Genomic DNA, 15,131 nt, shown 5'->3' with positions numbered 1-15,131 from the left:
GACTTAGAAAACCACAAGTTAACATTATCTGTGTTTTACTTTATTTTTAATTATTTTGTTAAATATTTGCCAGTTACATTTTAATCTGGTTCTTGTACTCAGTGTTGGAATGTTGATTGCTGACCACGGGCTGTGTTTGACCCCTCTGATGCAGAATGTGTATATATACTAAACAACATTCCGCATATTTTGCTACTTTGAGATTGTGGTACTTTCATATCAGAATCGTTTCTTGTAAGGACCACTGACTTGAAAGTTCCACATGAGAAAAAGCAACTCAATTTAGGAATATTGCTGGTTGGTTTTTTTAAATGTGTTTTCTTTTTAAGGTCAAGAACTGGGAATGTAAAACTCTTCAATTGCTTAAAACAAGTATGATAAATCATTTTAGTTTCATATTATAGTTATTAAAGGGGAGCAGCAAGGGAGGAAGTGGAGATGCAGCAAAAGACAGTTGTTGGAATATAGAGAGCTAAGCCTCGGGCTAGAGGTTCCCCCCTGTGAGGTAGGTAATATTGTATAGGCTAAATTATTTCAAAAGGCTACAGTTAAGTAATATAACTGACTAAAGCCTTATTAAATGCTAACCTATTTGAATGCCCATTGTTGTTCAGTTATTTCTGTCATGTTCCACTCGTGACTCCATTTGGAGTTTTCCTGGCAAAGATACTGGAGTGATTTGTAATTTCCTTCCCTAGCTCATTTTACAGATGAGGAAACTGAGGCAAACAGGGTTGTATGACTTGCCCAGGTATACACAGCTAGTGTCTGAGATCAGATTTAAACTTGGGGAAATCTGCCAGCTCGCTGTCAGAATACCCCATTAATGGTAATTTTATTCCTTCCAGGTTTAAGGAGGATTATTTGATACCCTTATTTATACCTTTATATGGTCAACAGAGAAGTTGATAGTTTTTCTTAACAGCTCAGTGAATTTTTTTCCACTTTATTTAATGTCCAATAGCCATGAGCCCTTTTCTTTCTTTTTAAATTCTCTCTCCACTCCCACCACCCACCCACCTCCCAAACAATAACAATAAATGTGCAGAATCTAGCGAAATAAATCCCCACATTGGCCAGGTCCAAATTCAAAATTATAAGGACTTTCAAGGTTGTTTTTTCTCTGTAATGCTGTCATTGTATAAATTGTTCTCTTAGTTTGGCCCTTTATTCTGCATCAGATCATAAAAATCTTTGCAGTTTCCTTGGAAACTCTCCATTTTGTGATGTCTTGTGGAGCAGTCATATTTTATGTTCATATACCACAGTTGTTTAGGTATTCCCCAATAGGTGGACATTACCCTAGTTTTCAGTTTGGGGCTACTATGAGAGGTGCTACTCTTATTATTTTTGTGTACCTGTGTCCTTTTCCTCTTTTCAAAAATCTCTTTGGGGCACAGGCCTAGTAGGGGCATAGTTGGGTTAAAGGGTATGTACAGTTTAGTTACTTTAGAGATACAGTTCTAGATTGCTTTCCAGAATGGCTGGACCAAGTCACAGCTCCACCAACAATGCATTAGTGTTACGAGCCTTTTCGTATTTGCTGGTGAGGTCACTGATAACAGGTCATCTGCCAGTCCCTTTGACCAAGAAATCAGGAAGACATGCCTGAGTAAGGCAGCCTCATAAAAGCTGAATGAGTTCTGAATTTGGGTTCAGATCATGCCTCTGCCTAGGTACCAGGTAGCTAGGCAATACAGTGGATAGTGCACCAGGTCTAGAGTCAGAGGACTCAAGTTCAAATCCAGCCTCAGACACTTACTAATTTGTGAACCCTGGACAAGTCACTTAACCCTATTTGTCTCAGTTTCTTCATCTATAAGATGAGCTGGAGAAGGAAGTTAACAGACCACTCCAAGAAAACCCCAAATGGGGTCACAAAGAGTCAGATACGACTGAACAACATGCCTCTGCCACGTTGTGACCCACTAACCTCTGTGGACCCCAGATTCCTAAACGGTCAAATGTAAATCTGTGATTCAGTGTTATCTCTAAATGTAGATATGACTGATATGGAAATGTTTTCCGTGATTGCACATGGGTAACCTTTGTCAAATTGCTAACCATCTCAGGGAGGAGAAGGGAGAATGAGAATTTAGAACTCAAAAATTTAAAAAACAAATGTTAAAAATTGTTTGTACATGTAATTGGGGGAAAATAAAATATAGAAAAAAATGTAATAGAAAATTTGCAGATAAAGTTAGGACATAATGTTTATATTCCATATCCCATTAAGACTTTGTTTCCATGTTAACAGTATGAAATATATTTTCTTGAAGTACAGAATCAAATGAGGGTAGTTTGAATATCCTTTCTTGACTCTGAAAGGTACTGAATATTGTGGCTATAATTTAGTACTTGGGGCATTTTGCCTATTAAAATTAGAGACAGATTCATATTGCATTTATAGTTCCAAATTTCTTCACATAATTTTCCTGGTGGATATAATCATGGATAGATAGCTGACCCTCACCTCCACTACATACTGGCTGTGTGACCCTGGATAAATTTCTTAACCTCTCAGATCCAGGCCAGAGTATCAAACTGAAATAAAAATGAGGCCACTAAACCTTACATAAGCATCCCTGCAGGTGTCATATTGGCCTAGAAAACCACATATTAATATTATCTATGTTTCATTATGTTTCTACATACTTTAAAAAAATTTCCAAATTATTTTAATCTGTTTGGGACTGCACTCAGGAGTGGGCAGTGTGTTCAACTCTTCTGCTCTAGGCAACAAAGGCTGTGAACTTCAGAGAAGGTGCCCTTGCCTTTCCTACACTAGTGAAACCACAAGTTCAGGCCCTGTCATTATCCCTATTATCTGTTGACTGGAGTAAAATTTTAAGCTCTTTTCCCTGACTTTTAAGCATTTCCTATCACTATTAAGTATTGCTCAACATAGAGAAGGAAGTACTTAAAAGTGACCATATTTTTAAACTTTTGAGCCTTATTTCTAAATAAATATTATACTATGAAATACTGTCACCAGTTGTGGTTAATGTTTTTTCCTAACCGTATTCCTTTGAAGTTTGACTTGGGCATAGGCTGTAGTAGAATATTGTTATTTTTCAAACCTGTGCTTACTAAATCTTACTAAATGAATAATTCACTTGCTTCTATCATTTGGACTAGGAATACTAATGAGAAAAAAAATCTTTAGATTGGGCTTTTATTTATAAGTCTAAACTGAAACAGTAAAAATCTTTAGGTTGGAAATTAAAGTACGGCAGAAACATTAAGAAGGCTTACAGTTTCCAAAGTTTACTGGAACTGCAATTCTTGCATTAAAGGTGTGATTCTTCATTATAAAAAAGGATAGCTGAAAAATAATTTCACTAGAGAACCCCAATAACTTTTCATTAAAATGCTGTATTTTCTTCTCAGTGTTTGTTGAAAGACTTAGTACAGGTATTTATATCACCAAAGATCTGGAGTGGTAGAATTTAGAACTGTCCCAGAGGTTCATGGAATCAAAAGTTAATTATAGTTAGGATTTATAGCTGCCTAAAGTCACCCAGGTAGTCAGTAGCAAAGAGCTTGATTTGAAGCCTGATTTAAATCCAGGTTTCATTTTTTAAAAAGAAAAATCATACAATTTTAAGACCAGATGTGTCTGACCTGAAGAAGAGAATAATGGGGTGGGAGAGGACACACGAAAGCTAACTGTCTTCAAGAATGTGAATAGCTGTCATATGGGAGAGATTAGACTTGTTCTGCAAAAACAGTAGCCATGGGGAAAAGCTGCATTTTAAGCTTGATGCAAAGAAAAACGTTCACAATTGGAATTATCCAAAAGTGAAATGGACTGCTTTTGAGATAATCACTTCAGCACTACTGAAGGTCTTCAAGCAAAGGCTAGATGTTTTTCCCTTGATGACTACAAATACACCCAAGTTTCTCTCATCCTGAAAAAATTCTCACTAGATAAGTTGCCCAGTTTTGCTTCTATCTCTTCAACATCTCTTACCTGGGCAGGCTATGGTTTTTTCTCCACACAGCCATCATTGTGCTTACACAGGTCTGTCACTCCCACCCTCTGCCCCAAGTCCCCTCTCAATAAATTCTCTTACATGTAGGATTAAATAGAAGCTTCTCTGTTTGGCCTGGAAAGCTCTTCACAATCTAACTCCATCTTACTTTTTCAGCCTTCTTACACATTACTCCCCTCCACATATTTCTGACCCAGCCATACAGGCCGTTTACATGGTCAGGTACATGTTCTCACACATGGTACTCCATCTTCTGCCTCCATGCTTTCTCATTGGCTGTTCCTCATGCCTGGAATGCTTCCCCTTCTCACCTCCACCACCTGGAATCCTGAGTGAGTTGCCTTTAAGACTCAGCTCAGTCACCGGCTTAAGGCTTTTCTTGGCTTTCCCCTGAAAGGATACCTTTTATCTATTTTGTGCTTCACATATACTTTATAGCATTGATTGTCTGCCCCAGAGGCTCATGTGTCTTAGCTTTTGGGGAGGATAATAATTTCTGGCTTCAGGCCATGTTTACGTAACCATTACCCACTTCATTCTAGCAGCCTTGATACTTTTCATAAATGTATTAATAATATGTAGGTTATTTGCCTTTGGGCAGCGAGGTGGCAAGCTGGATAGAGTTTTGGGTGTGGAGTCAGGAGGACCTGATTTCAAATTCAACCTCAGACACAATGTATGACCCTGGGCAAATCAATTAACTTTGTTTGCCTCAGTTTCCTCTTCTGTAAAATGAGCTGGAGAAGGAAATGGCAAACCACTTCAGTGTCTTTGCCAAGAAAATCCCAAATGGGGTCACAAAGCATCAGACAAAACTAATTGACTACCACAAAAAAAATCTGTCCTTATCTTTGTTCCTAGAAATCCTTTTGCCTTTTTGGTTTTGGCTTAATTTTTTAAGGCTTACTAACAATCTTTCTTCATAAGCTGTTATTTTAGCCTTGTTTTTACATTAATGGTAACTGCGTTTCTTTTCAGGATCCTTATGGTGTGGCAGTAGGTGGAACAGTGGGACATTGCTTATGCACTGGACTGGCAGTAATTGGAGGAAGAATGATAGCACAAAAAATATCTGTTAGGACTGGTGAGTCCCTAATTGGTTTATAGAACTATTTTAAATCACAAAACTGAAGCTAGGCATTGTTTGCCTTTATTTTCAGATTGGGGAGGGGACTATAATAGGGAGCAAAGCTGTTGATTAGCATAGCAGGTACCTGCTTCTGAGAACATAGAGGAACAAAAAATTTTCCAAGTAGTCACCCTTTAAGTGGACTTGGTCCTTATGGTTAGGAAACATTGAGCTCACCCAGTTAATATTCAGCATTAGCTTTTAGCCATTTAACCTTCCCATTTGTAGTTTAATTTTCTCATTTTAAAATTCATGACTATCTCATCAGCTGATTTTGTTTTCTAAGCTTGTCATGCTAAATACCCAAAAAACTGCTTACTGTTACTAAATAGTATCCTGTGGTTGGCCTGCCCTACTCTCTTCACATAATTCACTGGACTATACATTGCCTTCTTTAAAGTAGGCTGGGTTACCACAATGGTTAGTTAAATAAAAACTCGTGTCTGTGTCATACTGGAAGGTTTGCAATGCCCTTTCAGCAGCAGCCCCATGAGAGCTCAGTGGAAAGAGCACTGGGAGTGGGTAGTGATCCAGTCCCATCTCTGTTTGTGGACCTTGGCTGAGCTTTAATTTCCTCATTTATAAAATGGTGAAGTTACCATTTGTTCGGCCTCCACCTCTCAAGGCCATTGCATGGATCAAACAAAAGAAGCACTTTGAAAACTCCCAAACATAAAATGTAAGGGATTTTTAGTGGTAGTCAAATACCACATTCGTTTTTCAAAGCATTATTACAACTGAGCACTTCCAACAGACCTTGTGATTTTAAGTAGAATCTCTTTAATAGTTCTAGATTTTAGTTTTTAATCTTTTTTGATTAGATGCAGTTTTGAGGGGATGAAACCATAGGTGAACACAGCTACCTGAGTCATCATTTTGTATACGGTCTTTCTACAGTAAAGCAAAGATAAGAACTCTAACCATTTTCCCATTTTCTCTTCCAGTTACGATCATAGGAGGAATTGTCTTCTTGGCATTTGCCTTCTCTGCATTATTTATAAGTCCAGACTATGGTTTTTAATAAGAGTCCTCTCCATTTGTATTTAGAGTATAAGATGGGGTGTTGCCTATCTTTTTGTACATAGTGTATATAATAGTGACTATGAAAAATGCTGTATTTTATTTTATAGCATTGATTTGTGAGTTTAGCCCACTATAAGATGGTAGTTTTATGTGAAAAAGGATAACCAATGATTCTATCTGCAATGTAAATTTTTTTTAGATGGTTCATTGTTAAATATGAATGGTGGTATTTTTTTTCCCCCTCCCAGTCCTGCCTTCCTTCCATCCCTGTACCTAGAACCAGTGCTCTGGCATCTGGTACTAACTCACTGATAAGTCTCTAGAACTTTTCTCTTTCTTTTGGATTACCATCTGGTAAACTGAATAGATTCATTTTTGAGTGTGTTCACAATTAAGATTGTCCCAGTATTAATAACAGGATATAACTGAAAGTGTATGACTCAGGAAAATATTGAAAAAAATTTCCGAAATACTGGCATTTCTACCCCAAGCCAGCAATCTTTTTAGAAATTAGGCTTTTTGGATAAAACATTAGAAAGGCTGATTTCACTGCTATTTAACAGTAAGCAATTCATAGGACTTTTGTTTTCCTGGCCCGCTTTTTAAAAAATTGGGTTGGAAACTCACAATATACAGTAATGGTCAATATTTGACAATGCTGAATTACCAAATTAAAAAGTAAAATACTGTATTTATATTTTCTCTATAGCAAATATTAAATGTAATATGGAAATTATGTAAATAAAAATAGTTGTAAGAACATCTGGTGGGTTTTCTGTGTAAATTATCTTGCAGAGGCTTACAAAAGAGTGTCTAATGAGTAAATACAAACATTAAATAGGCAAGATTAACTATTGTTTAAGGGATGCTTATTAGGCAGGGTGCCTATAATTTCTAGCTCTGCGCTGAGACATCTCCTAGGGAAGGGAAGAAGACTGATTATATAGTAACTACAACTAGCCTTCCTCCTGCTCACAACATTGGCTTATAAGAAATGTTAGCATTAAGCTAGTATTATAGCTTCCCGTAATTCTCCTACCACAATAATACTACAATCTATCTTATAAAGATAAGGTAATAAAGCACATATGCAATTCAACTAGTTAGTTAGATGAATATAAAGGGAGAGGTCACTGTCAATAATTCTGAAAATATTTAATTTTCTAGTTCTGTGCCAGATAAACACAGTAATTTATATCATATAGGTGACATTAAAAAACATTAGCACTGAGGTACTGTTTTTATTTTCAAAACTGAATAAGAGAAACAAAAGGTTGTTAGGTTTGGTTTGGTTTTTTTTTACATGAAGAAAAAAATATGCTACTGGTTTGGCTCTTTTGCTAAAGTTCTGAGTACAGTATTCTAAGGGAAAATGCATTGTTAGTAGTACAGTTTGTTTTAAAATCTTTACACAAATTCCTAAGGATAACTTGGCAAAACAATAGTGTAGACTATAGGACATTTTTGGCCATATTAACAAAAGACAGTAAGCTACTTAACTCACCTTTTCAAACAGTTACATATAGGAGTGTAGCCAGAAAACAAGCATAACCAGCTGTAATACTGAAACACAAAAGGCAACACTAAATTGATAAAATTTCATGGCACAAAATTAAAATGGTGTGTTCCCCATGTACTATATCCCCATAATTTAGTAGCTGAGGCAACAGGGTACTTTTCAAAGTAGGCATTTGACTTAAGGAGAATGATGCTACAGGTTCTGTAACTACACAGAGATCCTAACACAGCACCACTGAAACCATTCTTTAACTGTCATACTTCACTGCATACGTCACTGCAGTGTAGGATTTTAGGCAGAATACATTTAAGTAGCAATACAGAAAAAAACGACCATTATTGTTTAACTAAATGTTCTAAATGGAAGATTCATGTTTTAGATGGGAAGATTCATTCAGCAGTCCCCTTTGAGAATTAAAATTTTGTGTATTTAATCTGGTGATTAACCCCTGTAAAACTGAGGCATATTTTTTATCTAATTCAGATCAAGAATCAAGTAAGAGGAACAGGAATAACAGGACAGAGACACACGAAGAACTACATAGAAATCCAGACAATTCTTATTCTTCTTACAACTATCAGCAGATGTTAACAATTAGAAATTTACAGAGATAAACCATGTTTGTATTAAATTTGTATCCAGAACAGCATCAACTTAATTTTATCTTTGGGTTTTAATTTTTATATAAAGTGAACATGGAATTAATTTCTTTGCCACTGAGGCCCTTTTCAAATGTATACCATAGTAAAATGAATTTGAAAAACAGTTCTAGCAGTGGTCTAAATTATACCTATTTTGATTGGCATCTATGGGAAAAAAATAGATGTTTTCTGACAATTTTGTTTAAAAACTGATTGTCTAGTTACTTAATGCAGTAACACCTCAGGGTGGGATCAAGGATTTCAAGATAAAACATTTACAGAGCTTCCCCCAAGTAACTCTTTGGTGCCAGGTATTTTGGTGCAAACGCTGCCAGCAATAAACCTGCACCAGTAGTCTTAACTCAAGCACAGAGAACATTCAAACAATGTCACCCTTCAAATGATGTCAGTTTGTTTACCTAGAAAATTTAAAAGTATGCTTATCACATATTCAACTTCAACCCATCGAGGCAAAGACAGTTTTCTACATTACCAAATGTCATTGTGCTTTATTTTGACATCCAGAACTCGGGAGACTCCTCTGGTATGTCTAAACTATAAATCCTACAACCATCTGAAACCTGAAATCCTCCCTACCCGCCTTCAGTTGTCCAAATAACACTTCCTCAGAAACATGCTATGAAATGGACACAGAAACTAATGGAAGATTGGGTGGGGGATGTCAAGAGGTTTGACCAACATTAACATATAACGGCATTTAAAGATTTTATTATGCAGATGAGATGGCACCACTTCTACTGTGCTTCATAGGATAAAGTAGTGGTAACATAACTATTAAAAGATACTAGTCATTTTCTCAAGAGTTCAAGAAGGAGACAAACTATTGGACAAAATGTGCCATAGGTTCTGAGCACTCTTAGGCTGCACTAGGGAAGGAATTACATATAAAGTGCTTTTATACTTTAATAAAAAACTAAAACCTTAAAGAAGTAAACCCTACAGAACAGAAAAGGCAACAAGTGCAATAAAAGTCTTTTGAAGGAGTTACCTTTATTCTGATTTTTTTAAAACCAGTTAAGAGCAGTAGGGCAATGAGATAGTTTTGCTATATTTTAGGTGAAGGATTATAGTTCCTTCACGGCTGACCTACATAAGGACAGCCACAGATGCACATGAAAATGATAAATAGCAGGGGCCCAAAATGAAAGGGTTTCTTTATGCCAATCAAAAAGCAAACAAAAAATGATACAGATCACCTTAACATTCAGTTTCTAACACTCAGATTTATTTTAAAATAAATACTTTTAGTCTTTTAATAAGTCACATAAGTGCTTTCAAAGCAATTATTCCTTTAAAACCATTTTCCAAATTATTTATAAATACTATTTTGATTGTCTCAGTGCAGCACCTCTCAGTGTTTGCTGGTGGGTAAGGGTTTGTTTTGTAATACCTTCTTTACAAATAATATATTATTTCATTAAGGAGCATCAGGCTGAGGAAACCTAGGCAATTAACAAAGCATAAAGCACTGAAAACATCACAGAACCTTTAAATTACTATTTTATTTAAGAAAAATAAGGAATGTAGTGTTAAATTAGGACATGAAGAAACTTCCAAAATTCTTGTGCACAAGCGGTTTTAAATTTTTTTAATGTCCAAGTTTGATTCATTTCTTCTGAATTAGTCAACATTCAGTTTCTAACATCCTGCATTAATGACCACCTCAATACATTTCAGTTATCTCCAGTTTTTCCAAAGGAGACAACATAAGATTGAATGACAGATTCTTCTCAATCTTGTCCAAAGCAGCCATTTCCCCAGGTTTTCTAGTACAGAACTGCTTTAAGAACAATTTAAATGAGACACTAAAATGGCCTGCCAACACTGTAGGACACAACATTTAAAACATTCAGAACAATTTGGTTTGCTTCTTAAAACTGATATTCAAGGATTTGCTACTACCAATTTATTGAACATTAGGTCTATACCCCTAGTCAGAAGAAAATTTTTCTAGACTTCTGAAAACTAAACAGGCTCATTGGTCTTATTTATATTTTTTTTGGTGGCCACACAAAAGGCAAGACAGATTTAAGAAAATCTCTAAATGGAACTATTCACCTACAAACAATTCCTTCAACATTTGAAAAACAAAAACAGAGCCAAGTGGTTTTTGACACTTTAAAATCACTCCCATAAACCTAAGGTTCACTGAGTCTAAATGCTTAGACCTGAAACGTATCACTTTATTATTCAAATGGTGACATGGGGCCCTTTGGGAATAACATCTGTAATGATAAACTGTTTGTCAAAATGAGTAATTACAATAAAGTGCTCATGAGATATCCAGATGATGTTTTTAGACGGTACTAAACTTGAGTTTTTAAAGGGTTTGTCATTATTCCCCATGTAAAAGGATCCCCAGGCATGAGAAATTGGTTCTCACCTGTCCCAGAAAGCAGCAATACTATCTTTTGGTAAGCTGACAGTAGGCACATTACCTATACAGATGGAAAAACACTAAGCGCTATGGCAAAAGTAAACTAGATTAAAATGGAAGGCATGTGAAGGGCTCCTACTATACTTTTACAGTTATATACAAATATATATATATATTAAATATACTATAAAAATATTTATATTTCTTTTCTTTTGCAATGACTTTAGGAGCTCAGTTCAGAAAGTTCTTACCTAATTCAAACAAACCAAAAAAAATGCACATCTTCATCTAATCTTCCTTAAAATGGATAAGTGCCTTTGTGCAATTTCTTTTCCACAATTCTTATTCTAGTGCTCTAGCTTCCTTGTCAGACTCACTTCAGCAATGTTAATATCCAGTGTTTGTACCTTCCAACATTATTACTCCCATGGGACTGATAAGCAGGGTCACAGACATTGGAGAGGCTATATACGTGAATGAGTTTGACACAAGCAAAATATGCTTACCCATACATTCAAAGTCACTAATGAAAGTGTAGGACAAAAAAGAAATAAAGTAGATAGAAAATGGGTTTCAGGTAGAATGCTATATGCTTTCTATTCTTTAAAAAAAAAGTTTACCTAGAAATGGCAGAAGTGGTCTAAATGTCTTGAATAATTTTCCAGTTACATGGAATCTTTCTCCATAAGTAATTAGCAGGGGAAACAATTCCATTTTAAGTGCTCTTCTCTAAGGCTTTTTGTTTAAGACCTGTCTGAATCACAGAGCCCTTCTATATAGCTAATTCAATAGCTCACAGGACAACAGATTCCTTTTAAGGCAATGCCTACAATACCATACAAAAGATCCAAATATTTTTAATACATTCTGCTCCAAGTTTCTTTATCTAAAACCAGTAGATTGCCTTGGTTTCCTATTACTACCAGTATATTCTTGGTACATACCAGGTTTACAAAGACAAAGGATTATCTTCATCAGATAAGGTGGTACAGAGAATCAATCCTGAATCATCATGCTTATGACAACATAATCTCATTTTTCCTTTCAGATTTTTGGCTCAAAAAACAGGAGAATGAGCCTCTGGGTTCCAATGAGTCACCACTTTCTGCAATGTTGATTAGTCTCTGAAATTCTCTCCCAGCGTGCTAACACACACAAAAAAGCTAGAGCTCCTAACGTTTTCTTTGCATCCTCTCTTGTTCTTTAAAAGTGCTGCTTAGTGTCGAAAGCTTCTTTCAGATATGTTTGATAGGGAGAATTTGGTGGATTTTCTAAATTCTAAAAGGTAGCATTTTAATTTGTGATCTTTCCTTTTAAGAGACAGATTGAGTTTAAGAACTAGGCAGCTGCTACCATAGCTTCACCTAACACCTTCACCATATAGTTGAAAGTACTTTAGAAACTCGCATACCTACCGGGTTGGGAAACCTACAATGGCCTCCAGACTGCAAGTGCCCCACCAGCCCTAGACCAAGAGAGATAGGTGGGAGAGAGAGTGAGAGACAAAAATAAGGGGATGGAGAGTAAGTGGCAGCTGGATGGAGACTAGCCTACACCACCCTGGTCAATGAAAAGTAGCCAAGTATTTCATTTCAGTGGCTGCCATTTCAAAGCAAGAGAGAGTCTGGAAGAGGGGAGTGGGAATTATGCATTGAAACAATTTCTCTTGATTTTCTATTCAAAATATGTATTGGGTGGGAACTATTTAAGGCAGGGTAACAGGGAGAACATGAGTAAATACGGTACTTAGATTTACTGATTTACTAACTCCTTGGCTAAGAGTAGAGCCTCCTGCTTCACTTTGATTGTATCAACCTGAGTTTGCAGGGCTCAGAGGTCACCCTGTTTTTCCTTTAATGACAGGTGCTTGCTTAAAGTTACCTGGCATACCTTAAATAGGTCTACATATTTATCTCATCTTTATCAGCACACACCTCTAACAGATAAAGTCTTATTTCAGATACGTGTATGTGGAATGGTATAACAATTTTAACAAGGCAATCTTAGGTGAGGGAAAAATAACATCTCATTTTGAACATTCTAAACCATCAGTTTTGCTTATATATAGTTATATTCAGATATAGACACCAGGGTGAAAACTGGTTTTCTTTCATTTATGGGAATGACAAATCTCTTCTGAAAGATTACACAGCTTGAAAAGGGATTCTTGATATGTTAAATATTGGTATCTTGTCCTGCTCCTTTTTACAGAGGCAGGTCCTACCTTTCTTTGGTTCTTTATTTTTCATTTCTATTTTTCATTTCCATTGTGGTTTTTAAGTACTAGTTGCTGATTGGATGCAAGAACAATAACAATGTTTCAGCCACAGTGGATCTTAAAAAGCCTTAGGATTCAATTTGAATCTTAGTTATCTAGCATTCCATGTTCAGTTATTTTCATGAAAAAATAAAACTATTTACCAATAACTGCTGTGTTAAATGTTCTTGGTGGTGGTGGGGGGCAATTTCAAATATCCTAATAAGATTTCCTCTGCATTTTTTTTTTCCTCTGTAGATGTGGACTTAATTACAAGTACCATAAAAAAATTTCTTCTGTAGAGCATTTTTTAAAGTATATCTTTTCTGTTGGAATTTTTTATTATCTTTGTAACATGAAGTTGCCTTAAGTCTTAGTTCATGTTAGAAACCATGCTGAATACGTTACTTTAATTTTTGAGTATCCAACTAATCCAAATCTTGCCTCCTAATTTTTTCTATTAAACTATATGAATATCAAGTCAATTTACAACTCAGTTCTTAAATAAATATTGTGGCTTGAAAGCAGCCAAGTCTACATTTAAGAAAGCTCTGAATTTCTGGATAATATTAATGACTGTGAAAACAAAGAGGTGTCACTTTTTTTCAAATTACGCATGATCTCCAGTTGAAATAAAGTAGTCTTCCCTGGGAGAAAAATAACAATATTAGTCAACACTCTGATTTTGTTAAAACTGTACTAAGACTTCAAAAACTGTAATATTGCTACAGAATCAAGACAACATAGTTCAAACAATGGTCAGCATTATCACCTGAATCAAAATCAAGGCACTATGGGGCTTTTTTTTTTTCAAACAACCCTGAATCATTTCTGTCTAAAAGAAACACTGAAGTTGTAAAAGACAATAAAAAGATTTCCAACACATTTTAACAAGTTACAGTTCCCACCACAGAGAAAGTTAAAAAGTGCCTAAAATGTAAGTACATTTTGTGCAAATTACTCCTATAGCTGAAATATTCTTGAAATTATTTTTTAAAACTTTTACATAAATATTTCCAACTATGAACTATATCAAAAGATGTGATCACTCCAGGGAGCAAAATTCCCAACCATCTACATACATAAAACAGTGCAAATCCTATTTTCAAACATAATTGAATAATTATGATACAAGGGATATTTCTGAACATCCTGAAAACCCTGTTGCACGACCATCAGTTCCAACAATTGCATCAATAATTTAACCTGAAAAAAATCCACTCCCAGTAGCACATCATACCTCACTGAACAAACTGTGACATCACAGATAAAATACAAATAGACTTGTGCCCCACAAAAGAGTGAAAAGAACGATGTATCGCGTTGTAAACAAAAGGGAAAGAAAGGGATGTATTAGTCTGAATGTGGTGCAAGAATTTAAGGAAATGTATTCAAACCTACAAAGAAGAGAGTATGCTTCCATGCAGCATATAAAATATTTTGCGCGCTCTCTTTTTATCCAGACATATACACAATATTTTACAGCATCTGTACAACAGAGAATTTGATTCCACACAACATTCTGAAAATATTTACTGTCCCATAATCACCTGACAAAGGACAAAGTCTTCTGGACTGTCTTTATGGCATTTTTTTTTTTAGCAATATTCAAACCACTGGTGTGGCAACAGCATGTCTACTGTAACATTTGATAAAATGCACAGAATTACCAGAAATGAACATTGTTAGTGCCCTTCTGGTTCACTTTAGATCGGGCTCCGTTGGGCAAATTAACATTTGGCATGATGCTCTTTTCTTATTTATTAAAAAAAAATGTCTGGGCAACTAAAACACTGTCAGAATTGGCCACATCCCTATGATCATCTTCCTGCTGGCTAGTATTTAATGTGTACTTCCACAGAACACTTCTGACAGATTTCCAATACTGCATCTTATTTAGTCTAAATTTTTCCTACCATCATTGGGTCATCAGTGCAACTCTTTATGAAATAGCTACTCTCTCCCCTTCAATGTCAGAAAAGGGGCAAATCGCTACTGTGGTTGAACTTTGGAAGGATCAGTCAAACCATCAGTTCTGTGCCGAGGAAGTTGCTGTTGCTGAGACTGATGCTGCTGGTGATGGGCCTGAGTCAAAGTGCCCTGTTGTAGTGGAAAAGCAGCAGAGAGGATAAGCTGAGTTGAAGGATTTCCATGAAGCAGCCTGGAAGT

General features: G+C 35.8%; 2 protein-coding genes across 4 annotated transcripts in view; one reads left to right on the top strand and one right to left on the bottom strand.

Annotated features, from left to right (window-relative positions):
- TMEM165 (transmembrane protein 165) overlaps nt 1-13,132 on the top strand; it is a 27,763-nt gene extending 14,631 nt beyond the window's left edge. The window contains exons 5-6 of one of the 2 annotated variants that reach the window (XM_078148348.1): nt 4,974-5,079; nt 8,150-13,132. In XM_078148348.1, coding sequence (XP_078004474.1) covers nt 4,974-5,079; nt 8,150-8,280 — 237 coding nt within the window. In that variant the 3' untranslated portion in view covers nt 8,281-13,132. Of the gene's footprint in view, nt 1-4,973; nt 5,080-6,068; nt 6,910-8,149 lie in introns of those variants that run through there. The other variant, XM_020975289.2, reaches the window with a different exon arrangement.
- Nucleotides 7,369-15,131, bottom strand: part of CLOCK (clock circadian regulator) — a 107,525-nt gene continuing 99,762 nt past the window's right edge. For both annotated transcript variants that reach the window (XM_020975287.2, XM_020975285.2), the window contains exon 22: nt 7,369-15,131. In XM_020975287.2, coding sequence (XP_020830946.1) covers nt 14,955-15,131 — 177 coding nt within the window. In that variant the 3' untranslated portion in view covers nt 7,369-14,954.

This window comes from Phascolarctos cinereus, unplaced genomic scaffold (assembly GCF_003287225.1).
Source record: "Phascolarctos cinereus isolate Bilbo 61053 unplaced genomic scaffold, phaCin_HiC Scaffold_9;HRSCAF=440, whole genome shotgun sequence".
NCBI classification, from domain to species: Eukaryota; Metazoa; Chordata; class Mammalia; order Diprotodontia; family Phascolarctidae; genus Phascolarctos; species Phascolarctos cinereus.
The sequence above is the reverse complement of the archived record's forward strand: the minus strand, read 5'-3'. Positions and strand labels throughout refer to the sequence as shown.